The following is a 26997-nucleotide window of genomic DNA, read 5'->3' on the forward strand; positions in this document are numbered from 1 at the left end:
AGAACCTCAAAATGTCATTTTGTTTAAAAATAAATTCTGTATGCTTTAATTAAAATGATATAATACACTTATGGAAAATGTCTAATAAAAGTTTTGACTCGTTAAAGTGTAATGATAATATGGTTGAATTTATTATTACCTCACTACACAAGAGTCGGAATTATGTGAAGCAATATAGCTTTGTAAATGTAAATAATTATTTAAATTAATTTTCAAAACTAAGTAATGCAATATGCAGCTTTATTATTATGATTTTTAAAAAAAAACCCACCGTTAAACAATAAATTTCGCGTTTTACAACTGGACATCATATGGATATTTAATTCCAATAACAAGATTTAAAAAAATATATATTACACCCTCCCTCCAAAAAAACCCCCAACAAATCAACGCAGCAAAGAAAGAGTCTCGTCACAGATAGATATAATAATACTTTGATTCTAGGATAACAAACTAACGCTCTTTGAAACGTTCATTTATTATGCTCTTTAATATGAAATCCGGACGAAAGTTCTATCGGAGAGATGCACGTGATTAATAATTTAGCAAAAGTGTTAGAAAGGAATCACAAATCTGAAATTCGAAATCATATGGTATAAAGTAGCACTTAGTCTCTATCAATGCTTTTTTTTTTTTATCTAAAAATCAATTATGCTAATATCTAGTTATTGATATGAAATACCTGGTATCTTTTCCGTGGTTGTAGATCACGATGTGTTAGTTATTCCGATTGCTTAAAGTACTGTAGTTTCAACATTAGCATACCGGTGGAATATATACATGCACCATCCATCAACAAATGTGGAAAATGAATCTATGTTGCGGATTTATCATAACAATTTATCCACTTCTAATTCTTTCGAACCAATTCGAGTATATTTTGAAGATAAAAGAAGGCAAACGACTAAATGCTACCTTCAAGATTGTTCCATATTGTGGGATACGCATGTGCATAGACAAATGTCTCCAAAACTCTGGATGTCGGTCAGTGAACTATAATTCCAAGTCTTTGGCGTGCGAGCTGAATTTTGTGGACGATGGTGTTCACCCATCTATTTTACGATCTGCGGAGGAATTTGATTATCTCCATATTAACACCGAACACTACGCAGGAAATGTAAGCTTTAAGAAAGAGAAAAAATTAATATTGAGATTGACATTGATTCTTTTATATTCCGTATTTAAATCGATAAAATATATGAAACATTAAAAGATAGATAGATAGATAGATAGATAGATAGATAGATAGATAGATAGATAGATAGATAGATAGATAGATACTGTAAATTCCTAATTAAACGCGAGGAATTAATATTCGCGTAAAATCGCTAGAGGCACGTCTCGCGAATTTTAAAAACTCGCTTTTTATTTTCGGACATATGTAAACACCATGGAACTATGATAATATTTAGACATTCGAGATTTTAGTTTCTCGCGATTTGATGGAAAACCTTTGAATCGTCGAATTAAGTACTCGCATAAAATAAGGAATTTACAGAGATAGATAGATAGATAGATAGATAGATAGATAGATAGATAGATAGATAGATAGATAGATAGATAGATAGATAGATAGATAGATAGATGACGAAATTTCCTAACATTGGAATTTACTCTTTATCATGTAAAATTTTATTAATTTCATATTATCTTTATTCCAATGAAAAAAGTGCAGTGTTCAGAATGTTGAATGCGTAACTTTGCATACGGGTGAGAGGAGATGCATAAGATCCTCATCTGAAATAGGTAGGCTTTCACCAGCAGTGATCAATTAATAAGTATACAACTTTTCTTTATCTCTCTTTCTTTCTCTCTCTTTTGTTCTTCTTTGTTGAGAATGTAAGTCTGGGACAAAATAACATTACAGCTTGAGATCGAATCCTCAACCACGAAATACTAGTTAAGTCCTTGTTAATATCTAACATCTTTTTGCTTTCAGTTGCCCCTGAGAACGTTGCTTTGGGCAAAACTGTTTACTCTTCTTCTGTCTACAATGGAAATTATGTTAATCATAATGTAACATACATTGTCGATGGTAATTTGGGGAGTGCATTCGGAGTTTGCGGAGCAACACATCTAGAAATAAAACCTTGGATCCTGATTGATCTTGGTCAAGCTTACCAAATCAGAAAATTGAAAGTCTTTTTCTATAATTGTAGGTACAAAGAGTTTCACTGTCTTGAGTTCAAATGCATGCATTGAAAAACCAATTCAAATTGAAATTAAGAATTCATCTTGCAATCTTATTATAAATGGTACATCGGTGCGTTTATAAAGAAAATATTACCAGAAAGTTTTTATTATATGTAGTCTCATGGTATGAAACTCAAAGCTGATAATTTAATTCCTACACTTTCGTATCAAAGAGTTTGTGCTTAATGTCTTATTTATAAACTTATTAAGTATTAAAGTTAAAACATTTGATAGGTAATAAATAATGATCATTTTTATGCATCAAATTGGTCTTAATGAAAGGGGTATGCATGCTCAAAATTTTGGTCAAAACATAATGTTTTTATTTTATTGTTCACAGTGTTTAAGAGATGCATATCTAATGATCAACAAATATTTTAGTGTCAGACGTAGAGATATAAGCATAATACAGAGCTTACAATTATTTGTTATCTAAAAAAAATCGTGACCATGCCCCATTAAGTTGTTGGCTCTTTTGCTTATATCCTTTGATTTTAAAAATCGCGTTGAAAGAAAACCTCACAAAGTACATCTTGTTCTTTTAGCACATTACAATGCACATACGTAATAAAGTCACTGAAAAACATTGCTATTATATGTTTCGTTTTCGTTCTGAATTGCTCTTGTTTTATTTTCAGGTTGCCATGTAAATGCATGTGCGTTCTATGACGTCAGAATTGGTTTGACCAAAAACACAAGCGAGATGATATTCTGCAATACAGGGAACCAAAATCTATCACAGGAAATTGAATGTCAGCAATGTATTGTAGGACGGTTTGTCCATTTTCAGATAAATAATAATGCCGCCTGTCACATTCATTTCTGTGAAGTTGAGATATTTGCAGTTAGGCATTTGTTGTAGACACATCGCACATTACTTTTGGATCATTATTGTTCATTGGGGAGGGGGTTATCCCCGAAACTGTGTTTTCATACGCCTTTCCTTTTTTTGGTCACGTCTAATAAAATTTTAGATTGGGCTGTTGATTTTTTTTTTTTACCTCTATAAATTTTTTCACATTATTAAAATTGCATTGTTCTTAGCAAATGATCTTATAATAAGTTTTTGGCTATAGTAAAAAAAAGTTACAAAGCCCAAGTTAGTTGGTAAAGGGAAGCCATACTCTGAAAAAAAGTAACGAGTTTTGCAAAGTTTTACTCCTTGTCATACTGGGCACATGCTGTATTACTAGTACTTTCATGTTGTAAATTAAATATTATATTTACAGCTGCCATCCGGTAAATTCAAAATTCATAACATAGCAGTATCGTTATAAACATCAATCGGGTTTGTGAAAGAACCATCTGTTGTCTTTTTCTCTATATTTTTTTTTATATTTTATACATTTCATTTCTATGATAGTATTCAATGTTCTCAAATTCTTTTTCCCCTCATAGAACACACACATGTATATATGATCATATGTTTTGCACGTATAGTGGTTATTCAGTACGTAAAAAACTTCTCTCTTTTATGTATGAACTAAATGGTTTAATAATCACTAATAAGTACTTATGAAATTAAATTTAAAAGGACCTAGACACGATTTGAGCTCAAAATTTTTTTTTCATTTTTAATATCTAGAAAAGTTAAAAAGAAGTGTTTTATGCCTTATCAAAATATTAAAAGTTAATTATCGGGTTACAAGCAAAATACAAAGTAAAAAATTCTTCGTTTTTCTTAAACTTTCAAACAACGCCCGCGTTTTGTTGATGTTTACATGTGTGCTTAATTGGTAAATATAAGTTACATTCAAATGTTGCTTTCTTTCGTTGAATACATTATTCATAAACGCATTGGATTATTTTATCTTGTTTACCAGGAGTCATTTTGTCAAAGAAATGGATTCTTTAATTAATTATCTTATATCTGTACTTTGCTTGTAACTTGACGTCTTACATTCAAATTTCGGTTATTCATTCAAAATGCACAAGAAAACAATTTAACTCGTAAAAAGTAAAAAAAAAAATTAAATAAGAACTCAAACCCTGTCTAGGTCCCTTTAAATGAAGTCTATTTCTTTATGTTTTATTTGCTGAATTTATTAAATTTATGATAAACAAACCTTTTTTGTCTTGTTAGTCGATATACGGTATATTTTTCTTTAATTTTCTCTTAAGAATGGAAATAAGGATTATTTACATTTCCTTTTGAGAATACTTAAAACATAGTATAGAAATTGGGTCTAAATTGGATTGTTTTAAAAGTAATGATAAATACAAGGACCGGAAGTGTTTCGAATATGTACAACAACAAAGAAAAACATCTATCTGTACTTTTCACAGGAGTTATGTATTTGGTTTTTAAATTGTTTGATTTTTTACATTTGTTTTATGATTTATCTTAATGAAGTGGAAAAAGAAAGAAAAGAGATCGTATAGCATTTTACAGCCCACTAACCTGGCATTTACTGTGTTATCCATCATTCAAACTGTAAATACAGAGAACGCCTTTTAGGGAGGCGGGGGTTATGGCTTATTGACAATTATAATTACATGAATGCATGGTTTCGATAGAGTCCGAAAGAAACCTCAGAGTTATTCAAAGAACCCGATCTTAAGCTTCGGCAATAGTTTGGTCTAGATCTTCTTTAAACTGAACGTATTTACCTTGCAATGCAGTTTCCGTTCGATGGCTGGCGGTGGCTGCAAGCCTTTTTGTTTTTACGAAATCACAAAGTCAAGGCTTCGTTGAAGATTATTTAGAATGTTAATCAAATAGTGCGTCCCCCGCCCAGGCACATGTCGTATTATTTTCTGTAAACTATAGAATGATAGATATCACGTATTATAAAAGGAATGGACAATCATGAAGGATCACTGGGACACTATCATGCAGAAGCAACAGCTTTGCCGCAAGTCCAACTTACTGTTGACCGTATAAAAACACAATGATATCTCAAATCTCTTGATCAGTATCGAACTGGTTGGTGATATCTTAAATCTATGCAAATCTTTAAATTGTAGATTTGTAAAACAAAAACGCCACACTGTCTTATTCAAATACTTAGTTTCTAATCAGAAAGATAACAAATGAATGCAGAAAATATCCCTGCACATTGTGAAGGATATATATATATATATACATAAAGCACAGGAGAAATTCATTGTATTGGAGCTCCACCTTCACCCCCATCCGGGGCTTGAACTGACGACCTCTGGAACCCACTCTCGTAGCAATGAGCTGCCACCGCGCTAACCACTCGGCTATCTAGCTATCTAGGCAAGACAAAAAAAACTCGCTTTCAATGACGAACGGAACCTAGCGCACTGGTAGCCCCGTTGCAACCACTATTGAAATAAAACCACTATTGAAATAAATTATCTCAATAGTTGTTGGGGATGTATTTCATTATGAGAATCACTTTGCAACCACTATTGAAGTACAAACATGTTGAAATAAATTGTTTCAATACACCCAACTTCTATTAAAATAATTTGTTTCTGTAATGATTAATGAAAGTGTTACACACAAACAGAATAATTAATAGACGGAAGACGATCAGATGGATGATCAAACCCAATTTCATATCCCCCACTCTGATTAAAAGTACACGATAATATTTATTTCTATAGTATTAAACATATTTTATTGTATATTTGATAATTTTTATACAGGGGGAGTTTGATCGACGTTTTGGCAACTTACTAGGTGTTCACCCTTGAACTAAAAATTAAACAATTTTCATAAAACATGATATATCTAATGAAAGAGAACAGTAAAGAAAAAATATGAAAATATGTACATCTGAATTAATCTGCGACAATTTTTTATTCATTTCTGCACAGCAGTAAAAATCCTAACATAGTACATTAATTTCATAGTCTCAATTATTATTACCGTATAATATGCAATTCTATTAATTCTAAATTGTGTTTTTGAAATTGTTCGTTAGATAAAGTGTTTCTTGCATTTAAAAATAGTTTGCAAAAATAATATATAACTTTTTTCTTCCTAAATGTGTTTCAAATGTGAAAACAATGTAATATTTATAAAGAAATTCATTCCTAACTACGACTGAAAAAAATAATTTCAATAGTAGTTGTATTTAAATAGTGGTTGCAAAGCAATTCTTCTAATAAAATACATTTCCAACCACTGTTGATATAATTAATTTAAATAGAGGTTTTATTTCAATAGTGGTTATAAAGTGATTCTTCTAATGAAATACATTCCAAACCAATATTGAAATAATTTACTTCAAAAGTGGTTTTATTTCAATAATTCAAAGAACCTGATCTTAAGCTTAGATAATATTCTGGTCTGAATCTTCCATTATCTGATCGTTTAGTCTTGCCGTGTAGTACTATTTACTGTGAACCATAGACTAATAGATATCGCTCATTATGGTCAATAATTACCTATCATATCAAACTTAAAACATATGATTTATGGCGCCATAAATTAGTATAATAAATCCAAAAAATTTAGCTCTAAAATTTGAATATTTATAAGCTTTGCTTCAGAGTCTATAGAGGGTTAATATTGTCTTAAGGTATCTCACTCCTCATGTTTTGATTTCATTGCGCAGATGATCATAATTATATTTAAAATGAATATGATTTTATTTATTTAATCATCCCAGATAGATTATTATTTCATAATTACACAACATTCATAAAGAAAATCCATTTGAATTCAAGAAACAAACAAGTTTTTGGGGAACTATTTTTTCGTGCGGAAGGTTTTTTAGACGAAAATGACAGAAACAAGCAATTTTATGAATTTTCAATATACTTTTCTTTTTATTATACTTTATTCATTATTCACATTTTTAACATTTGATAGGTTTGTAACATATTTTATAGGTTCTGTGTGACATGTACAAAATCAAATTCTGAGAATGTGATAGCCGTTTAGCATAAAATTATGCAAATATATAGAACATGTCTGAATTTTTTAAGCCAAATGTTGCGATAATTTTACCTTTAAAGCCCTATATCTAAAATTTGACATCACTGACCCCCATGTTATATTATGTCAAAATGATACTGAATACATATCTAGGCAAACTGGATTAATCTTATAAAATTCTTGATATTCAAAAAGTTTTTATTTCAAATCAAATTGTAACTATTATAGAAATTGTCTATTTTAAGTGCAAAAAGGTCACAAAAAAATTTATGCAGCTTCGTACAAATTTTTTTCGTAATCCCTTTATTCAGTGTGACCATTGTGCATAATTAAAAACAATATTTGAAGAAATAAGTTTGCTTAATCAAAAATACTAACAACAAATCCTAATCAGGATGAAATTGCATTTTAGGTGCGAAAAGGTCAAATTAAATAGGCCATAACTCAGAGGAATGGATACTGACCCCCCCCCCCCCCCCCCCCGCCCATTATCTTTGTATTTTTAAGTATGTTTTGTCTACAGATATCAATGATATACTTCTCAAGAAAATCTTGATACAACAACATTGAGTAGTGGGATACCTTAAATAGTCGCGACCATACACCTCTCTTGAGTAAAACAACGGTGTGCCTACACTTAAGTTATTAAACATGATTGGAATGAGTAATATTTTTCTGGATTTTAGATTTGCGTTGGATATGAATGCGAATAATATATATATATATATATATATATATATATATATATATATATATATATATATATATATATATATATATATATATTGTTTTTAAACTCTGAAACGAAAGGAAATTGATTAAAAGGAAAATATCAGATGAAAACCATTTTATCGTTTATTTTATTTTAACAGCAAATAAAGTATGCGTTTTATTGTTCCTCTATTGTTCCTCTATATTCAGCTGAACACCATAATGGTCCGAGGGCGGAAAGTTTTCTCCTGGGATAGAGTTTCGAAACACTCTCTGAAAAAAGGTGCATTGAATAACCACGTATGCATCGTCTAAGCATGATGTAAATTTGCATTGAACTACGTATTGCATGGCTTCTCCACGTGAAACATTGTTTGTTAGCATGTTGTGAAAATGCAATTGTTAATAAACATAATGTAAATATGCATTGTTCTACGTAGTACAAGGTATAATCATGCTGTGCATTGTCTTAGAATGTTGTAAATTTGCATTATACTACGGAATGAATTGTATAATCACGCGGTACATCGTCCTATATAGCATGTTTTAGATATAAGTTGTACTACATAATCCATGGTATAACCACGCGGTGCATTGTCTTAGCATGTTGTAAATCAGCAATTTACAACGTATGTAACATGTTGACAATTTGCAATAATGTGATATAGAGGATACTTAAAACCTCTTCCTATTTTGCTTCAGAAGCCCGAATCATACCTCTGCACTATATATCTTGTTTTCGTTGGCTGGAGGTCGAACAAGAATATGGTCGATGATAGAATTGACGTCATCTATACTAAGTGGATTTTCTATACAATAGGTGCATTCGGAGTCCAAAGAAGGCAGAAATCCCTGATCGAGGTAGTATTTGTATGAATCTGTAAAAATAAATGCGACTTTTATATAAGTATAACTAGCAGTAATAAAGCGATAAACTAAAATAAATGAGCTCCTTCATTTATGTATCATGCGTTATCATATGTGTGTGTGTGTGTGTGTGTGTTAAATATTTCAATGTTGTATACTACAAAGGAAAGATGGGCGTAACTATTCTCAAAACGAAAAAGGAACTTACCCATATGATATCCCTCGTCCCCTTGGATAGGAGTAAAAGGCCCTGCGTTTAGATCTCCCATGATTATTGCACTACCTCCATTGTTTGGAAAACTGTTGGCTAGTTTCTTCGTTTCATCCAAATTTTGCTTTTCCCAACTTCCATATTTTTCCACAAGATTCTCTGAAAAAAAATATTCTGAAGCTTTTCTGTTTCTATTGTTTGGTAATCAGAGCAGATAGGTTGTAATAATGGAAAAAGAAATGCATTGTTTTTTTCCTAAACAAGAGAGGCATCAAACTCAAGATTTTAAAAGTGCTCGATGATCGTAACTATTTTTTAGACTGTTCATCTTTATATAAATATAGGAGAATAACCAAATTTAAAATGTAAAATATATCGATTTTTTTTTTTGGGGGGGGGGGGGGGGCTTAATAATAGTTAATAGCTTAACACAACATATCTTAAAATGTACGCAGATCAGATGGTTAATTTGTTGACTATCCAGCCGTCTGAATTGACTAACATTAATTACCTTTTTTACGTGTGTGAAACAACTGTACTCAATGCATGTTTGTATTTATAGAATCTTGATACTAGAAGTACATGTATGATGTTCCACAGACTCATTACAGAAAGATCGTTGGAGATAAAATGTTAAAAAAAATGCATTTTTGGAAAGTCCACGGTCTGTTCGTATATTAAAATTACATATACTTATATCTGTAACAAAATCCCTTTGTTAGGTATTTTAAAAATCATTGGCCGTTACTTTTTTACCCAGGATTTTATAATTTGAATTTGTGTGTTTGTTTTATTTTGTGTGTGTGTTTTTGTTTTGTTTGAGGCTTTTGTAGTGGTATTTTTTAAAACCGTGACATGATCTTGGACTCGATAAATGCAGTGCACTAACTTTCAAAGTATGCATCCCCCGTCGTCGCTAGTGTCGGTGAGGATTGGTGAGTACATCTGATGTCTCCTACAGACTCATCCTACGTCGGCGAAAGCGTGAGTAAAAACATGGAATTTTAAGCAGTTTGAAAACATTACAGAAATTTCTAGTATTTACTTATGTCGATATTAATGTGAGAATACTACTTCATCATCAAAATTGATTTGACATTTACAAACCATGCGATAGAATGAATCAAAAAGTCGTGTGTTTTCCTTTATGTCAGTGATTTATAATGTAAGTAAGTTGATTATCGAAAAACGTGTACCTCGAAAGAAATGTAAGCTCTGTTGAATACGGTTTTTTCAGGATCAAAATATGTCAGACTTGGTCCACTAAGTTTTCTCTTGCTCAAAACTAGTAGACCAGGAAGATTGCTTCTAGTTCTTTTGACAAAACAGTTTTTTAGAAGAGTTCCGTAGTCAAATCCGGTCAATGACACGCACGAGATGCATGAACGAGACATGTCAGAGTATCCAGCCTTCTCATACAAGCATTGTAACCTCAAAATCTCGCTGCCTTCGTTAAGACATCCTGTTAAATGAAGTCATACATAACACACCGTACAACCGCTTTGAATCATTTCATTCAAGTGCCGTGTGATACATTCAAAACTAGTTGTTTACCTAGACAGCAGACGTTCACTTAGATAAGAAATATTCTTTATTGTCAATCTTAAACAAATACGAATCACATAATATTTGGTCAAAATAGAGTTATATAGTTGCTCTTTTATCATCAGTCTCGTTTTTTAACAGACATTGTCACATGACGAATTTTGAGCCATTTTTATCCAATTTTAAGAATATAATGTTTTAAGAAAATAATGCAAACTTTGAGCCTATTATCTAAGGTTTAATTTGATGTTTGCATAAAATTCTATAATTTACTCCTGTAGCGGCTATTTCAATTTTAACACGTGGGGGGATGTGGCCCTTCAGCAAATCTGAACTCCTTTTTAAGAATATTTTTATTTCATTTCAACTTAAATCGGTCAATTTATATTCCGATAAATTAAATTCTTAAAAGAAGGTTTTGAAGTTTATGCATTTATTTTAACGAGCACACAATGTTTTTTCTAAGCGTATTTCTGAATGTGTTCATCGGATAGAATGAACGAATGTTAATTCTACGATATAATGAATTAAGGATACAGTGTTCTAATTTCACGTGTTTCAAGGACCAACTCTAACTGTATCGATTTCACAAATTCATGCATGTTATTGTACTTGAATATTACACTTAACAGTTTCCATATCTTCTTTTTTTCCATTAGATTTTGATGAAAGCAACCTTTTTCTTTGATTTACCTTACAATAGTTAAAGATGTATCCAACAAATATAAAAACATACCATTGGCCAATGCTTTGAAAAGCAATTTGAAAGCTTGGGGCTCCAGGCAGCGAGGGCGTAAGGGGCGGGAAACGTCCAAGTCTTGTGTGTTACTATGGAGACCACTGAAGGTGAACGGGTATTTCTCCTTGTTAGCATTCACTATTGCTTTGACCTCAGTTTCATCCCAGACCTAGAGGTAATAAGAAGAGTAGAAACGAAATCAAATTTTATTATTATGAATATACTGTATACAAGGTTATTTTCGCTCCGTGTTATTTTCGCCCTTCTACACTTGCAAATGGTTTCGCCCCGTCTTAAATTCGCCCAGACACGATTGTGTACAAAAGCGAAACCTTGGGACATTAATATCTGCCCAGTCTTAAATTCGCCCGCTGCCAACGAGGGCAAAAGGGGTGAAAATAAAAAAGGAGCGAATATTTCCCTGTTTACAGTATGTATTGATGGTGGCATACTTCTTACCCTTGTGTGTAAGTTATACTTACACTAAATGAATAATTTTATTAAAGGAGCTCATTTATTATATTTAGTCAAGGTGAGACTAAGGTTAAAAAATATCAAAACCATTGTCAGTGCCATGGCCCATGAGTCTTGATCTCGGTCAGAACAATACAGATAAGGGTGGTTTCATCACCAGTATGGATCAACGTATAGTGAAGAAGATAATTAAGTTACAAACAAACATGTAGAACTATTTTATCAAGAACTTGGACTTTTGGTAGTTGTGTCAACCAGCAATGTTACGTAGGCTGGTCTTTTTTATTAGCTCACCTGAGCCAAAGGCTCAAGTGAGCTTTTCTGATCACAATTTGTCCGTTGTCTGTCGTTGTCGTCGTTGTCGTTGTCGTCGTTGTCGTCGTTGTCGTTAACTTTTCACATTTTCATCTTCTTCTCAAGAACCACTGGACAGATTTCAACCACATTTGGCACAAAGCACCACTAGGTGAAGGGGATTCAAGTTTGTTCAAATGAAGTGCCACGCCCTTTTGAAAGGGGAGATAATTGAGAATTATTAAAAATTTGTTGGTATTTTTCAAAAATCTTCTTCTCAAAAACTATTCAGCCGGAAAAGCTTAAACTTGTGTGGAGGCATCCTCAGGTAGTGTAGATTCACGTTTATTCAAATCATGGTCCCCGGGGGTAGGAAGGGGCCACAAGAGGGGGATCAAGTTTTACATAGGAATATATAGAGAAAATCTTTAAAAATCTTCTTCTCAAAAACTATCAGGCCAGAAAAGCTCAAATTAAAATGGGAGCATCCTCAGGTAGTGTAGATTCAAGTTTGTTCAAATCATGGTTCCTGGGGGTAGGGTGGGGCCACAATTGGGGGATCAAGTTGTATATAGGAATATATGGAGAAAATCTTTAAAAATCTTCTTCTCAAAAACTATTAGGCTAAAAAAGGTTAAATTTAAATGGAAGCATCCTCAGGTAGTGTAGATTCACGTTTGTTCAAATCATGGTCCCCGGGGGTAGGGTGGGGCCACAATTGGGGGATCAAGTTTTACATAGGAATATATAGAGAAAATCTTTAAGAATCTTCTTCTCAAAAACTATTAGGCCAGAAAAGCTCAAATTAAATTGGAAGCATGCTCAGGAAATGTAGATTTAAGTTTGTTCAAATCATGGTCCCCGTGGGTAGGATGGGGCCACAATTGGGGGATCAAGTTTTACATAGGAATATATAGAGAAAATATTTAAAAATCTTCTTCTCAAAAACTACTAGGCCAGGAAAGCTCAACTTTGAGTGGAAGCATTCGCAGGTAGTGTAGATTCAAGTTTGTTTAAATCATGGTCCCCTGGGGTAGGTTGGGGCCACAATAGGGGGATCATCTTTTAAATAGGAATATATAGAGAAAATCTTTATAAATCCTCTTCTCAAAAACTATTTGGCCAGATAAGCTCAAATTAAAATGGAAGCATCCTCAGGTAGTGTTGATTTAAGTCTGTTCAAATCATGATCCCCAGGGGTAGGATGGAGCCACAAGAGGGGGATCAAGTTTAACATAGGAATACATGTATATATAGAGAAAATCTTTAAAAATCTTATTCTCAAAATCTATTAGGCCAGATAAGCTCAAATTAAAATGGAAGCATCCTCAGGTAGTGTAGATTCACGTTTCTTCAAATCATAGTCCCCGGGGGTAGGGTGGGGCCACAATTGGGGGATCAATTTTTACATAAGAGTATATAGAGAAAATCTTTTAAAAAAAATTCTTTTAATAACTATTTGGCCAAGAAATCTCAAATTGGCATGTAACCATCCTCAGATAATGTAGATTCAAGTTTGTTCAAATCATGGTCCCTGGGGGTAGGGCGGGGCCACAATGGGGGATACCTTTTTATATAGAGAGAAAATCTTTAAAAGTCTTTTTCTCAAAAGTATTAGGCCAGGAAAGCCCAAATTTGAGTGGAGGCATCCCCAGATCATATAGATTCAAGTTTGTTTAAATAATAGTCCAGGGGTAGGGTGAGGCCACAATAGGGGATGAAATTTGACTTAGTAATATATAGAGAAATTCTTTCAAAATCTTCTTTTTAAAGACTATTTGGCCAGAAAAGCTTAAATTTGTGTAGAGGCATCCTCGGGTAGTGTAAATTCAAGTTTGCAAAATCACTAGTGGAAGGGCGGGACCATGATGGCGGTTTGAATTTTTACATAGGAATATATAGAGAAAATCTTTAAAAATATTCTGGGAAAGTTTTTGGTCCAAAACTCAGTACTTAGTGTGAAAGCACAGGTTATGAGATTAAAGGTAGATTTAAGTTTGATGAAACCATGATTCCCTAGAGAATAGTGGGGCCACGAAATGGGGGGGGGGGATATATAGAGGATAACTATATTGTGTGAATTTATATTTGCTTTATCCAACGAGTTGAAATGGTGTATATATTCGCGAGGCTTGCCGAGCGAATATTACCATTTCAACGAGTTGGATAAAGCAAATATAAAATCACACAATCATAGATGTTCTATTTATCTCATACAATTTGATTTATATTATGAAGCTTTTGAGACAGTCCCTTATGTGACCCGAATTGTTTTTCTTTTTTTTTTTCAAAGATTAAAAACGATGATGCAACGTTGTGTTATGCGGCTATTGTGACCTTGCGCAATACAATTTAGTACGTCATTCCTGAGATAAATCTAACCGTTTAAATGTAAAGTTTCACTGAAATAAACCTTAAAATAATTTTTTAGCTCTAAATAATTTTTCTTAGAGCTTATTCACTTGATTAAATGGAAATTCCGAAGAGAAGACTTGAATAATCAAGTTTGTTAACATAACGTTACACGAAGTTGCGAATGCTCGTTAGTTTGAATTGACTCGAACGAGGAACAGTTGTTGATGTTCTATTAAAAAGACACTAGCCTTATGATTCGAAATTAAAGTGAATAAAGATGCTTACTGGTGGTGGAATAAACTTCTTATGAAACATTATTTCGGTAAGTTCTTGTAGGGGGCCTATATAAACACAACCAGAGCGCTCTGTTTTCGTCGCGTCGTCAGGATGAACTCCTTGATAGTTAACGTAGTTTGCAGTTTTATAAAAATCACAAAGCAAATTGAAAGTTGGAAGGGGGCTAAACTCATCAAAAATCTGTGGTTACGGTTGTGTATAACTTTCAAAATTGTGGTTACGGTTATGTATAAGCCCCCCCCCCCTTAATTCACAATACCCCCCCCCCCCCCATTTCCGACGCCTATGCGACGCAGTTATGGGTTTTCCTTCATATTTGTAATTTAAATCTTTGACAAAATCCCTTTTATATCAATTTTTGTAGTAAATATAGTTATGTTGAAAGTACTAGATCTTTGTCACTGAAGCGTTGAAGCGAGGGGCTGTGTCAAAAATAGTTCGGACCGGAAGTATTTGATATAGCATCACCCGTTTGATATAGCAAAGGTTTATCACACGGGTAAAATACACCACACATATGAGATAAATAGGAATAGAGAAAAATATTAGAGGTACAACAACAAAAGGGGCTTGGTATTTACCAAAAAATAAGAGGTGGATAAAAATTGGCAGATTTTCAATTTTTTTTTAGCAAGATCTACTGTACTCAGTTGTCAAGATATTTTGATACTGTAATGCTAATTTGATCAGAATTAAGGCAATTGTTGCTCAGGTGAGCGATGTGGCCCCTGGGCCTCTTGTTACTGGTTACTCACAGCCCAGAGTCTTTGATCAACAAGATTAGTGTGGCTTTTGAGATAAGACTATACGCAATCTATGCATATTTCACTCAAAACCAGTGTCATTTTCAACATGATTTGATGCCAGATATATTTAGGTCCTTGCAAAGGTTTTTGTATTTATCTTGTAAACCTCTATGATATTTTGTTTTGTTCATACCTCTTGTAAACCTATGATATTTTGTTTTGTTCATACCTCTTGTAAACATATGATATCAGCGTTTGTCGAGTCGATGTTGTTAGCGATGTAAGTGGCCCTCTTGTCAAACTCTGGTTCAGAGTTCATGAGAAATGTGTTATATGTCAGAAGCCTCGAGGCTTGGATTTCACCACAGAGTAACAGTAGCACACCCAAAAGAAAAACTTCCCTCAAAGGCATCTACAATAATACACATATCTGTCCTATATTTTAACAGACATAATATTTTCAATTTAACATTTTAAGATTTTTTTAATGTTTGTTTTCCTGGTTTTAAGATAAAAATTAAAAATTGTTTAAATAAATCCTATTGAATATACATAAGGGAATGTATTCCATTATAGTAATCATTTTCCTTTTGCTTCCTAAAATCAGTTTCATGAGCAGCAAACAAATATAATTTAAAAGAAAACTGTAACACACACACACACACACACACACACACACACATATATATATATATATATATATATATATATATATATATATATATATATATATATATATATATATATATATATATATATATATATATATATATCACAGAAAAAAATCACTTTTTATTGGAGCTCCACCTCTGCCCCGAGCGAGGCTTGAACTCACGACCTCTGGAACCCATCCTCCTAGACGGTTTGAGAGGATCGGACCGGTACACATTGCATATAATATATTTATATATCTATGCAATATATATATATATATGTAGGTTTTTTAAACTGAAAAAATTGTATAAATATTTAAGATTACACAAACACTTTTCCATGAATTACCTCAGAATAGTATACTAGTCCGTGTGTTTTGTTGTTATTTCCCATGAATACTTATGAAAAATGTTACACAGAGATAAAGTATAAAAATACAGATATCATTTTATCAAAAGATCCTTAATCTGTTTTTTTTTTTTTTTCAATGCATCGCTTATTTCATCTGTTGCTAAGTCTTCATTGGAAAATACCGAGTTTCTCTTATATATGTAAAATGCATGTTAAGAAAAAACAGTATCATATAGCTGTGTTATTGCTTTGAAGATATATGAATTTTGGATAAATATCTTTAACTATCTTTAAATATGAAGGATTTGTAATTTTTAAAAATTCGATTTAAAATATACTCCAATTAATGAGTATTTTCCTGTGAATCAGAATCATTGTTAAAAAATGAAAGTAAGTAATCATCGGAATATATTACAAAAGTCATCTGTTCATAGAACCTTTCCTACCCTGGTTGAGATCCGCGTGGATGGGATGTATCTGGATTGACTGGTTTATACAATATATGTGTGCATATTTTCTATAATCAGATGCTTATGAATAAGGTAAAAATAGAACAAACAAGGTTAAGATCCGCGTGGATGGAGTGTATTTCGATTGACTGGTTGATACTTACAATATATATGTACACTCCTTTTTATAAGCAAATGCTCATAAATGACGTTAAAACTGAACAAACAAGGTTAATTAATCACCTAAATTTGGGACCAAATCAACGTACTTTGAAAAAATAATTTTCAAGGTGCGTTATGAATGTACATCAACATTTTTAGTATCGAGACTCATAACACTTTGAAAAAATATGCATAAATCACAAATTCTGGAGTTGAATTTTTAATTTGATAATAATATGATGATTTGTTAACACTAGTAAAAACAGAACAAACAAGGTTAATTAATCACATCTGTGGCAACGCACTTAAAAAAAAAATTCAAAGTGCGTTAAATTTTGGACAAAGTTAACCCACTTGGAAAAACATTTTCAAAATGCGTTATGAATGTACACCAACATTTTTAGCATGGGCTCTAAACCCTCTTTGAAAATATATCCATAAATCGCAAATTCTGTAATTGAATTTCTAATTTGTTAATTGTATAATGGTTTGTAATGAAGACATATATAAAACATCTGGATAGAGAGTACAGGACCCGATGTATTCAGGTATGCGGGGACACCTGGGGTCACAAAAAAAAAACACTGTATGCAGGTACACATGAGGGTACACGAAGTAAATAAGACCATTGCTTTTTTGATTATATGTAGGCTTTCTATGTAATCCAAGTATAGAGTGCTCTTTTATACAAATAGCTGTTGTAAGCCCTTTAGGTATCAGTTGGTCAAATCACAGTCAAAATTAATGAAGACTAATTTACCGGTTCCTTAATAATAGCCAATAAAAACCTGATATTGTAGATAAACAACGATTTATTATATCAATAAATAAGTAGCGTTTTTACATACATGAAAAAGATACATTTAGTCAATACAAACGAGAGAATTTGTTATGTCAGAATTACGGGAATAAGAGGAGCCTTTAGAATAAGAAAAATCAGACAGCGAACTAATACTGGAATCATCAAAGTCACTAATGTCCCAGTCACACATTCACGGATTAAATGCCGGATTAGCCACTGAAGCAATTCGGAATCATTTGTGGCGATATGTATTGACCCGTGGCTTTTCCGTCTTGTATAGCTGCGACAATTTTTGAACATGTTCAAAATTCCACTACGGATGAAACCACCGTAGTACTTCCTTAGAAAAACTTACTAAACCGTTTTAGAACGTAGAAGTCCGTTTTAGCTCCGTATAAATCCGTAGTAATTCGTATGTATCAATTTGTATCCATTCCGTAGTGCATCCGTTCTAACTCCGTATCATTAGATTTTCCGGTGTCAACCGTGGAAAATATTCCGTAGTATAACCTAGGAGTTGATTTGTGAATGTGTGACTGGGGCATTAACGATTATATGATTTTCCGGTGTCAACCGTGAAAAATATTCCGTAGTAGAACCGTGGAGTTGATCCGTGAATGTGTGACTGGGGCATTACGAAAAGAGATTTCTCCTGATCGGTGTTTGAAGAACCTTTGAAAGCTTTCCTTTTGGGGACTGGTATATTGTTGTCAAAGGAATCCTTGAGGTTTAGGATAGGTTTGGAAGGAGTATTTACAACTACATACACTGTTTTACTTTAAGTATTTGAAAAACCTTTATCAATATAAGTGGACTTTTAAAACCCCCTCGCCAAGTCACATCCTATCCTAAACAAAAAGCCAAAAGAAGAATAAGAATAAGATGTTTTCCCATCTCCGACAAACACTGCTTAAATTATAACTCCCTGCTTTCCTTGGTGTTGGAATGTTTGTAAGGCTCCACTCTGCACGCATTTGTACCAAAGTCCCATTGAGCAAACAGACAGGCTACATCCGAGGTCCCCCTGTTTTGGAACCTTAAACACTTTTATAGTTCTTGGTAACTCTCTGCTTTTTTGTACTGCTAACTTTCTACCATTTACTGCTTTTCTTTGCCCGTATATATCGCCCCATGGATATGTTTTACCAAATGACCAGACTGAGACCTCGAGGTTTAACTGTCACACACGTGCACTATAAAATCAAAACTAGTGAGAGTTAGAAGGTACTCGTAAATGTGTAACCGGGACTTGATGCGGGATGACGTTCGTACATTAAAAATGTGCAAAATATTGTACGGTTCTAACTCATTTTACAAAAATCGTTCTTCGGATAAGTTGATTAATTTTAAAACGAAAATTCTTGTACTACATAACTGCATATAAAGCTTTAAAAAAATTTCATGTCCAAAATATTTATACAAAAAAAACAACAAAAATCAACAAGAGAAAAGCTGTGAATGTGACAGCAAACCGGGTTTTCTTTTGTATGAACAGTATCTATAATCCATTTGTCAACCTTGAATTGATGAACACTACATGTACCTATCATAAGAAATGGGGTACTCTATATGCAATACTTTGCCAAAAAATGACCAAGTTCAACAGTTTGTATTTTTAAATCAGCAGAATTTTTTTAGCAATATTAAACACACCTCTGATATATGTCCAATTGATCTGCTAAAGAACAACTTCCTACCTTGAAAACTGTAGGAGGATTTATCCGCACAAAACGGATACCCTATATGCAAAATTTTGCCAAAAAAATGACAAAGTTCAACAGCTGGTATTCTTTTCCTAAATCATCAGAAATCAAAACCCTAGCAATATGCATATCTCTGATATATGTCCAATGAATCTGCTTAAGAACAACTTCCTATCTTGAAAACCTCAGGAGGAGTTATCCGTACAATAAGAGTGCCCTTTTGCCCGCCATTTTCACTATTTCAGTACCCGGATTTTTTCTTTGGAAACACCCAGTTAAAAACAAAGAACAAAACAAAAACTTTAGCATACATTACATCGAATTTATCAATTATTTTCAAGAACTAAGTCTTGTCAGCAGCAATTAATTATGTGTGCTGAGGTCAAAACACTGTTTCACTTTCGGTTTGTCTGAGTAACTGCATAGGAGAGTTGATTAAAATCAACTCCCAACAAAGCACGAAAAATTAGTTTGTCTCGTACTCGTTATACTCATAGTAGTGCAAAACACGTTTTTCTAATATATTTTCCTTTAAGTTAAACTTTGTAATATTTATTTCTGTTGTAACAACAACACAGAAGTTATTCATTTATGCATAACAGTTCTTAAATGATGATAAATTTGATTGATTTGTCGTAAACCAGAACCAATGCGGGTGTTTCAACATTGAACATTCTACATTAATCATCTTAAATACCAAGTACATGCATTTGTTTATCACAAACGTCGCTGTTAAGAATTACATGTAAATGCGATCTTAATTACTACTTATAATCACGTATTGAGAAATAATGAGAGAGAGAGAGAGAGAGAGAGAGAGATCGAGATCAAACACATCTGTAAATTGTCTCCAATGTACGTGTAATTTATTCTTATTTTCTTTTGAAATTACATAATCCATCCTAACCATGGCATTAAAGCGTACTAAAAGAAAAAGAAAGAAAGAAAAGTCATATCAATTTAGCTAATCAAAATCTGAGTTTGTATCATTCAAGAAATACTTTATCATTCTTCTGTATAATATTTTATTTATTCACGTTTTGTTAACATACTACTTCATCATAATTGTGTGAATTAATAAATAAAATGAAATTCTAAATTACTTTTGAATATTCAACTTATACATGTATATTATAAACCCTCCTTTCAATGGTTATAGCAAGCGACAAATATAATTAAACAACAAAAGTGCTTTCATTTTTTAAAATATTAAAAGAAGATGTAGAATCGAATTACATTAGTATCAAGTAATATTTATGCATTACTTAGTATACAAATTGTCTAAATACTAAACGTTACATTGAAATCAACATCCACCTGAAAATTGCTGTTTTTATTGACAACAGTTGACTGGACGCCATAATGATCCGATGGTGGGATTAACAACCCAGGTACATTTTCCGTGAAGACTCGCTTTGAAAAGAGAAAAAAAAAGTTATTATAGAACACAATGCAACTGATGTACCTTGTTCATTGAATGCGTTCAGTAGAAACATTCAAAATAAGGTTTATCTCATCACATGCAATCAGTATTTTATATGTGATCGTTAGATAAGAGAGTTTTATTGCAGAAAGATTGACGTAAAACGTCAACATTCCCCAAGATATATAAACTGAATATTAACTGAATATCAAAAATGCATGCTTACTATGTGGTTTGGATTTATAATTAAATTGTGTCATAGATTCTACCATATATAGAACTATAAATACATAGCAAAATTTTATATAATTAAAAATTATTTGAAGATAAAATCCAGATTAAAAAAATTATTTCCAGTTCAAGGTTGCATAACATGTTAATATGGATAAATGAGATAATTTATCTAAACGTGCGCGGATCCAGATTTTTTTCAAAATTTGGTTGGGGTGGGGGTGGGGATGGGCCCGAGGCCCATTTCATTTCAGTAATTTTACTATTAGCATGTAAATTAATATATATTAAATTTTCCGGGGGGGGGGGGGGGGGGGGGGCAAGGATTCGGATTTCTCGACCCCTTTAGTTTTGCACATGGCCTATTGACTACGTTCATGGTGATTTATAAAATAGGTTTGAAATAACTTTAATAGTATAACAGTTTTGCGTGCGGCTTCAGCAAACCCAGCCAATGAGCATGGCGGTTTTGATATTTACCTGTGTGAAAGAAACATGGACTCCTCGAACTAGAATGTGGTCCAGAATGGTGTTTTCTGGTGGGCTCGATGTCAATTCGTTTTGGGCGAGCGTCAAAGGATTTCCTCGGCAGTACGTACATAGCCCAACTTTCTTTATATAGGGGTTATTGTACCCGGACATGATAAAATGATAGTATGATGCTGCAATGTAAAAACACGAGACCCAGAAATTATCACTTCAAGTTACATATTTCCTACGTACAGTATCTTAATATCAAATACAGTAAATACAATATTGAATTTCAAAATATTAATAACAAGAAATTATAATTTTACCAACTCCGAGTTAAATTTTCATAGTTTAGGTGTGAACATGTTATTTATTAGAATTATAATATCCTTATTGTATCAATATATTTCATTCTTTTATTTTTCAACTATGTAACATTGAACTAGAATTAAGATATCACATCCTATAATAATCCCTTGACCAAATAAATAAATATATAATCAGGTTACAAGGAAAGTAATTGCTATTGATTATTTCTAATGATAGTTTGTTAAATGTCATTGGCGTGTCTCAATTTCTTTCATATGCAAAGTAAACTTTGTATATACTTTCAAATTCCTCTTGGATATTCCTCCCAGGCAGACTTGGTCCACAGTTGAGATCCCCCATTATGACAACACGTGATGCAGACGACAAATCGGTTACCATGGTGATAATTTCGTAAAGTTGCTGATCAGCATAATTTGAAAATATTCCTGATAGGTTTGCTAAAATGGAGGGGAAACATACTAGTAAACTTTTACATTATAAACTAGTTCTTTTAACCTTTTGTATCATAAGAAACGTATTTTATGAAATTGATATTTAACGAAAACAAAGATACTGTACCGACCAGACCCTACCTAACAAACCCCATAACTTGTTATTCACACCGCCGCCCTGGGTTACTTTCTGGGGGATCCGGGTTTACTGGAGTGGACCCAGAGTAAACCCATAGTTAACCCAAAGTAAACCCAGAGTAGACACAGAGAGTAAACCCGGTCAGAAGTATACTCCTGAAAGCATTTGCTAATCGTGTATTCGGAATATACAAGGGGTAGGAATTACAGGCAGTAGGATGGTAAGATAAAAGACGTGTCTACTTCACACTTCAGTGCGTATAGTTGACCTCAACAGCAATTTCCAAGTAAAGCCAAAGTAACCCCCGAGTAAGGCCAAAGTAAACCCCTAGTGAACCCAAATTTTCAAAAAGTAAACCCAGAGTAAACCCCAAAAGTAAACCCGGGGTTTAGTTGGGGTTTACTCTGGTGTTAGGTTGGGTCTGATCGGTACTGTAACTCCAAATTTTAAGTTGAATTATACTTGTAATGATACACAAACTGCTACTATGTAGTTTAAAATCGAAATATAGCATTCAATTTTAAGATTTCATCAGATGAAAAATTAATACGCTTGTCGAAACACAGTGTATTATTTTAATACCATATATTGTAAATTTATACATATACACATGGTTACATTAATAAATTTTACGAAAATGAGTTCAAAGACACGTGCTTATATTGAACGTTCAATTGTATGGAACTTATTTTATTGTATAAAACACATTTTTTTTTAAATCTTACGTTCCACATAGTTTGGTCCTAAGTCAGGTGTCAGGTGGGTGCACGCTATGTCCCCAACCTCCTCATCCTGAAAAGATTGCAATATTTTTGTTGTTACACGATATTCCACTTAAAAGCATAAATCTGTCCTCACATTCCAAGGTACATGTATAAGACGTTGCAAAAAAGAGCATGTTTCGGCAAAGTATCTGTAGGAGCGAGATTGTGTCTTTAATGATTTCGACCAATCGATAAAAAAATAAAAACAGATTACATACAATGTAGATAGGAATTACGTGTACCTGAAAATGTATATATCCCCTTCGAACAGTTGTCCTTGTAACTGGCAAGAAATATTTCACAACGGGGTTGATCAAAGGTCGTTTGCTGAGAACTAGTAGCCCAGGGAGATTTACCTCCCCTTGGGAAGTTAGTACACAATCCTTCAGTATCCGTTTGGGACTAAAGCCGCCCGTGGCTGATATGGCTAGACATGATATACAGATCTGGGGCAGATTCATGACCCCCGTTTTCTCTAAAACACACTGGGCTTTTTCATCTGAAGTGTTCTTTCTTGTACAGCCTGTAAATTACAATTTAAAAAAATAATTATGTTATCATTTTGGGTATCCTGGATCACGAGTATTCTACACTTGGCCAAAGAGTGTTTGGTAATTTCAGAACAGTGACAATATCTCCAATGTAAATTAAATCCAATATCATTCACATCATATTTACATTTTAAGTTAAGTAGTCCAATACCACTTTTATATAAATGTTACAAATTATACAAGGCGCCGGTGGTTATTTCTTGATATGATTTAATTTCTTGCACATCAGATTGTTTTCTAAAGGTGTTCCATACAATTTTAACTTAAAAAAAATCAAGATAAAAAAAACCTTACCGTTAGCCAGTATCTTAAACATGACCCCTGCCAGAGAGACGTTGGCACACGGAGGGAGGGAGTCGATGAGGGTCTCCCCCTGCCCGTGACTGGCGCTGAAGGAGAAGGGGTAGGTCAAAACATTGCCTGATGATATCATGTCAGCGTCCCTAGCCAGCCAAACCTGTACGCAGTATTGAAAAAAAAAAGCGTGAAAATAAGACACAGAGGGAGGGTCCCAATTTTGATCAAAATCTTACTTTAAATTAATTCATGTAAAGTGGAAAAAGTGGAACTGATATAAAATCTAGCTTGTCTAAGTTCTGTGGCCCCGGAGCCGGAAAAGCGTGTAGGGGGTTAAGATTTTTTTTATTTGTGTACATGTATCGAATTTCATTTGGCACAGCCTTATTGTCATTTATGAAAAAATGTTATGAAGGAAGAAACTCATTTCTTGCCAAACAATACTCTATGATCAGGATTCTTTTCATCGCAATTTAACTTTTTTTTATTGAAGTAATTCTGAACATTTATTTTTTTTAGATTTATTATTCTTTAATGTTAAATTTTGATGTTAAAATGTTGTTTTGTTTTGTTATCTTTATGGAATTTATTTTACTTAGGCAGTTAGAGGACGATGGTCAAGGTGCTCGTACCACCAACTCTTGACCGCACGAAAGATTATTTTTAGGTTGTGGGTTTTTAAAAAAAAAATCTAATACATGTAAAACTGATATCGACCTCTGTATTTTCCGTGCGTCACTGTGCCGTCAGATGAAAATATGATAAAAAATATTCACTGAATCAAGATCTAGTTGTCTTTACCATCTGGCCAAAACGGTCTAATGAAGTTTTGTTCAGAGCGTAGTCTGCTGATCGCAATTAAAATAATGAAAACTAAATTAACATGTGTTACACATTCGAGACATAGATAAGAATGTGAAAACCTTTTTTTCTAAGAAAAGCTAACTTAACCATGAGAAATCGACTGTCCGGAAATGATGTAAATAACATGGTAAGTTTTCTATCTTTTTAAGTTTATGTTTTTAAAAATGTGTAAGTTTCATTGCCTAGATACATGTATGTGTCAGCTGATGAATTCGCTCTGGTAAAAAAAACAAATCCTTAATTTAGAGGGTTACTCTCTCTCTCTCTCTCTCTCTCTCTCTCTCTCTCTCTCTCTCTCTCTCTCTCTCTCTCCGCTCACCTCCTGTAGACACACAATATCCGGATCAGTAGCCCTTAGATTAGCCAAAATGTAGTCTCCCCTCTCCTGTTTATTCGGAATGGTCTGCAGTAGTCCAGCATTGTAGGTCAGTAGCTTTGTTTGGGAAAGACATTGATCCACTCCCCAAAACAGGATCAGCCACCCCAAAGCCGATCCTATCATCTTTTTTCTCCTGAAACTGATAACGTTAACCAACAATACAGTCTACTTTCCTGCGAGTTCATGTATAGATCTAAATAATTTATATAAAATAAATGTTAAGAATCAATATTTTTCATGTTTTTGTGGGAATTATATATTGTGCATAATTCGTATCATAACGTCCAAGAGAATTTTGAATTCACTTTGAAGTTTATCACTCTCAAATATTAATAATTAGATCCATTTATATATTTGAAATGAACATAATCATATTAAACATTAATTGTAATATACTGCCGTTCACCTAATGTAGAAAGTCATTAGATACTGGACCATAATCATATTCAAATCACTTATTAACCGGTAATTAATCATTTACTCACTTCTGTCTTTTCTTGGATGTGATTATAAACACCTCGCTGGGTCAATCGCAACAATATTACACGTTATGATACAAGTAAGTAATAACGGAATAAAAAACTAGTATAAAAGTACACTTCGGAAACTTCTGCACATTAAATAATGATATATACACACATTTTGCTTACCTCGTCATGTTGTCCTCCCCGGGTTACAATACAACCAAACAGGCCATCTCTGAATCAGAATCTGTCTCTGTATGTAAAAATATACTAATTAAAGCTTCCTAACTTAACTTATAGATATCCTATTTATTTTTCAATACAAAAATTAATTGTAACAAAAATTAGATGTGATCCCAAAGACCTAAAAATAGTTACAAGTAAATGTGATGTAATAAAATATAACGGTGATTTAGGAAGTTGAGTGCATATGAAATAAGTCGTAATACACGTCAATACAATGTATATCCCCAAGGGACCAGAGGTGGGAGAAGTGTACCACATCCAGATCACGTGACAGGTGTTACACCCGTTTACATTATACACCTATATCAGATGTCAAATACATAACCATTAACCTTTATTGACAGTCACAAACTTTCGATCGATGGTTTTTATATTTTGCAGAAAAACAAAACAATTTCTATTTACTTGGTTTATATATCGTTAATGTCATATCAGAGACCTAATGTTGTTTATGTTTCTGGTTATCATGGTTATATATAATGATAATAAGTATATAGCCTATATTTACATCTAACATTAATTTACGTACATGTACATTAATTGTTGAGTATTTTTGGGAAGTGGGTGGTTATATCTAAGGTCATGCCACGTGTTTTTTTTAGTTGAATTGTATTATCAAAGACATTTATTTCCATGATTTCAGTGGCATCGGAAGCAAATTTAAAAGTGTGTCTGGTGGGGGGCTAGATCTTGACAATCAGAAAAAAGGGGGTGATGGTTATGTACATGTATTTATGTATAAGTTTGCAAAAATGTGAGGGGGTTGCCCCCCCCCCCCCCCCGGTTCCGACGCCTGCAGCTAGATGCATTTTCCTAAACATAAAAATGATATAGAGTATACTATCTGATATTAGCAGGTGATCGACCAAGTTATTTTCCCTAAGGAGAGATCAACAGTTACTATAGAAAATCTGTAAAAACAGTTTTTGTAGAGTGGACATAAAGAACTTTATATGGAAAAAAAAAATCCAGTTCGAAGATTAAATCATTACTGGAAAA

At 33.1% G+C, this 26997-nt stretch overlaps 3 protein-coding genes across 5 annotated transcripts; 1 reads left to right on the forward strand and 2 right to left on the reverse strand.

Moving 5' to 3' along the window:
* The first annotated feature begins 524 nt into the window (after positions 1 to 524).
* Positions 525 to 4187, forward strand: LOC128182207 (uncharacterized). The gene is made up of 5 exons (XM_052850808.1): positions 525 to 593; positions 761 to 1117; positions 1671 to 1746; positions 1940 to 2176; positions 2832 to 4187. Exons 1-5 carry the CDS (start codon positions 525 to 527, stop codon positions 3053 to 3055), a joined length of 963 nt encoding a protein of 320 aa, XP_052706768.1. The 3' UTR covers positions 3056 to 4187.
* Positions 4188 to 7893: 3706 nt separating this feature from the next.
* LOC128181415 (uncharacterized) lies at positions 7894 to 16809 on the reverse strand. The gene is made up of 8 exons (XM_052849815.1): positions 16739 to 16809; positions 15517 to 15699; positions 11119 to 11290; positions 10034 to 10299; positions 9727 to 9805; positions 8835 to 8996; positions 8477 to 8637; positions 7894 to 8032 (listed from the first exon to the last, which is right to left on the reverse strand). The coding sequence occupies exons 2-8, from the start codon at positions 15697 to 15699 to the stop codon at positions 7949 to 7951; spliced, it is 1107 nt and encodes a 368-aa protein (XP_052705775.1). The 5' UTR covers positions 16739 to 16809; the 3' UTR covers positions 7894 to 7948.
* Positions 16810 to 20229: 3420 nt separating this feature from the next.
* Positions 20230 to 26174, reverse strand: LOC128181914 (uncharacterized). Of its 3 annotated transcripts, none has more exons than XM_052850491.1 (9): positions 25939 to 26170; positions 25229 to 25427; positions 24043 to 24205; positions 23440 to 23720; positions 23159 to 23225; positions 22142 to 22300; positions 21543 to 21724; positions 20726 to 20821; positions 20230 to 20332 (listed from the first exon to the last, which is right to left on the reverse strand). In XM_052850491.1, the coding sequence occupies exons 1-9, from the start codon at positions 25944 to 25946 to the stop codon at positions 20297 to 20299; spliced, it is 1191 nt and encodes a 396-aa protein (XP_052706451.1). In that variant the 5' UTR covers positions 25947 to 26170; the 3' UTR covers positions 20230 to 20296. The 3 variants fall into 3 exon arrangements, with proteins under 3 accessions (XP_052706451.1, XP_052706450.1, XP_052706452.1); XM_052850490.1 differs by having other exon boundaries at positions 20255 to 20332; positions 20708 to 20821; positions 25939 to 26174; XM_052850492.1 differs by having other exon boundaries at positions 20255 to 20332; positions 20708 to 20821; positions 25928 to 26174.
* Positions 26175 to 26997: the final 823 nt, after the last annotated feature.

The sequence above is a fragment of the Crassostrea angulata genome, chromosome 4, assembly GCF_025612915.1.
Source record: "Crassostrea angulata isolate pt1a10 chromosome 4, ASM2561291v2, whole genome shotgun sequence".
NCBI lineage: Eukaryota > Metazoa > Mollusca > Bivalvia > Ostreida > Ostreidae > Magallana > Magallana angulata.

Coding starts and splice junctions, on each gene's coding strand:
- LOC128182207 (XM_052850808.1), top strand. CDS start 525: ATGCACGTGATTAATAATTTAGCAAAAGTGTTAGAAAGGAATCACAAA. Junction 1,747..1,939: donor AAGATCCTCATCTGAAATAG/GTAGGCTTTCAC, acceptor TTTTGCTTTCAG/TTGCCCCTGAGAACGTTGCT. Junction 2,177..2,831: donor TAGGTACAAAGAGTTTCACT/GTCTTGAGTTCA, acceptor TTTTATTTTCAG/GTTGCCATGTAAATGCATGT.
- LOC128181914 (XM_052850490.1), bottom strand. Junction 21,725..22,141: donor TATCCAAGAGGAATTTGAAA/GTATATACAAAG, acceptor TTTACATTGCAG/CATCATACTATCATTTTATC. Junction 20,822..21,542: donor TCCATGTTTCTTTCACACAG/GTAAATATCAAA, acceptor CTCTTTTCAAAG/CGAGTCTTCACGGAAAATGT.
- LOC128181415 (XM_052849815.1), bottom strand. CDS start 15,699: ATGCCTTTGAGGGAAGTTTTTCTTTTGGGTGTGCTACTGTTACTCTGT. Junction 11,291..15,516: donor ATATCATATGTTTACAAGAG/GTATGAACAAAA, acceptor TATTACCTCTAG/GTCTGGGATGAAACTGAGGT. Junction 8,997..9,726: donor GGGGGATGCATACTTTGAAA/GTTAGTGCACTG, acceptor ATTTTTTTTCAG/AGAATCTTGTGGAAAAATAT.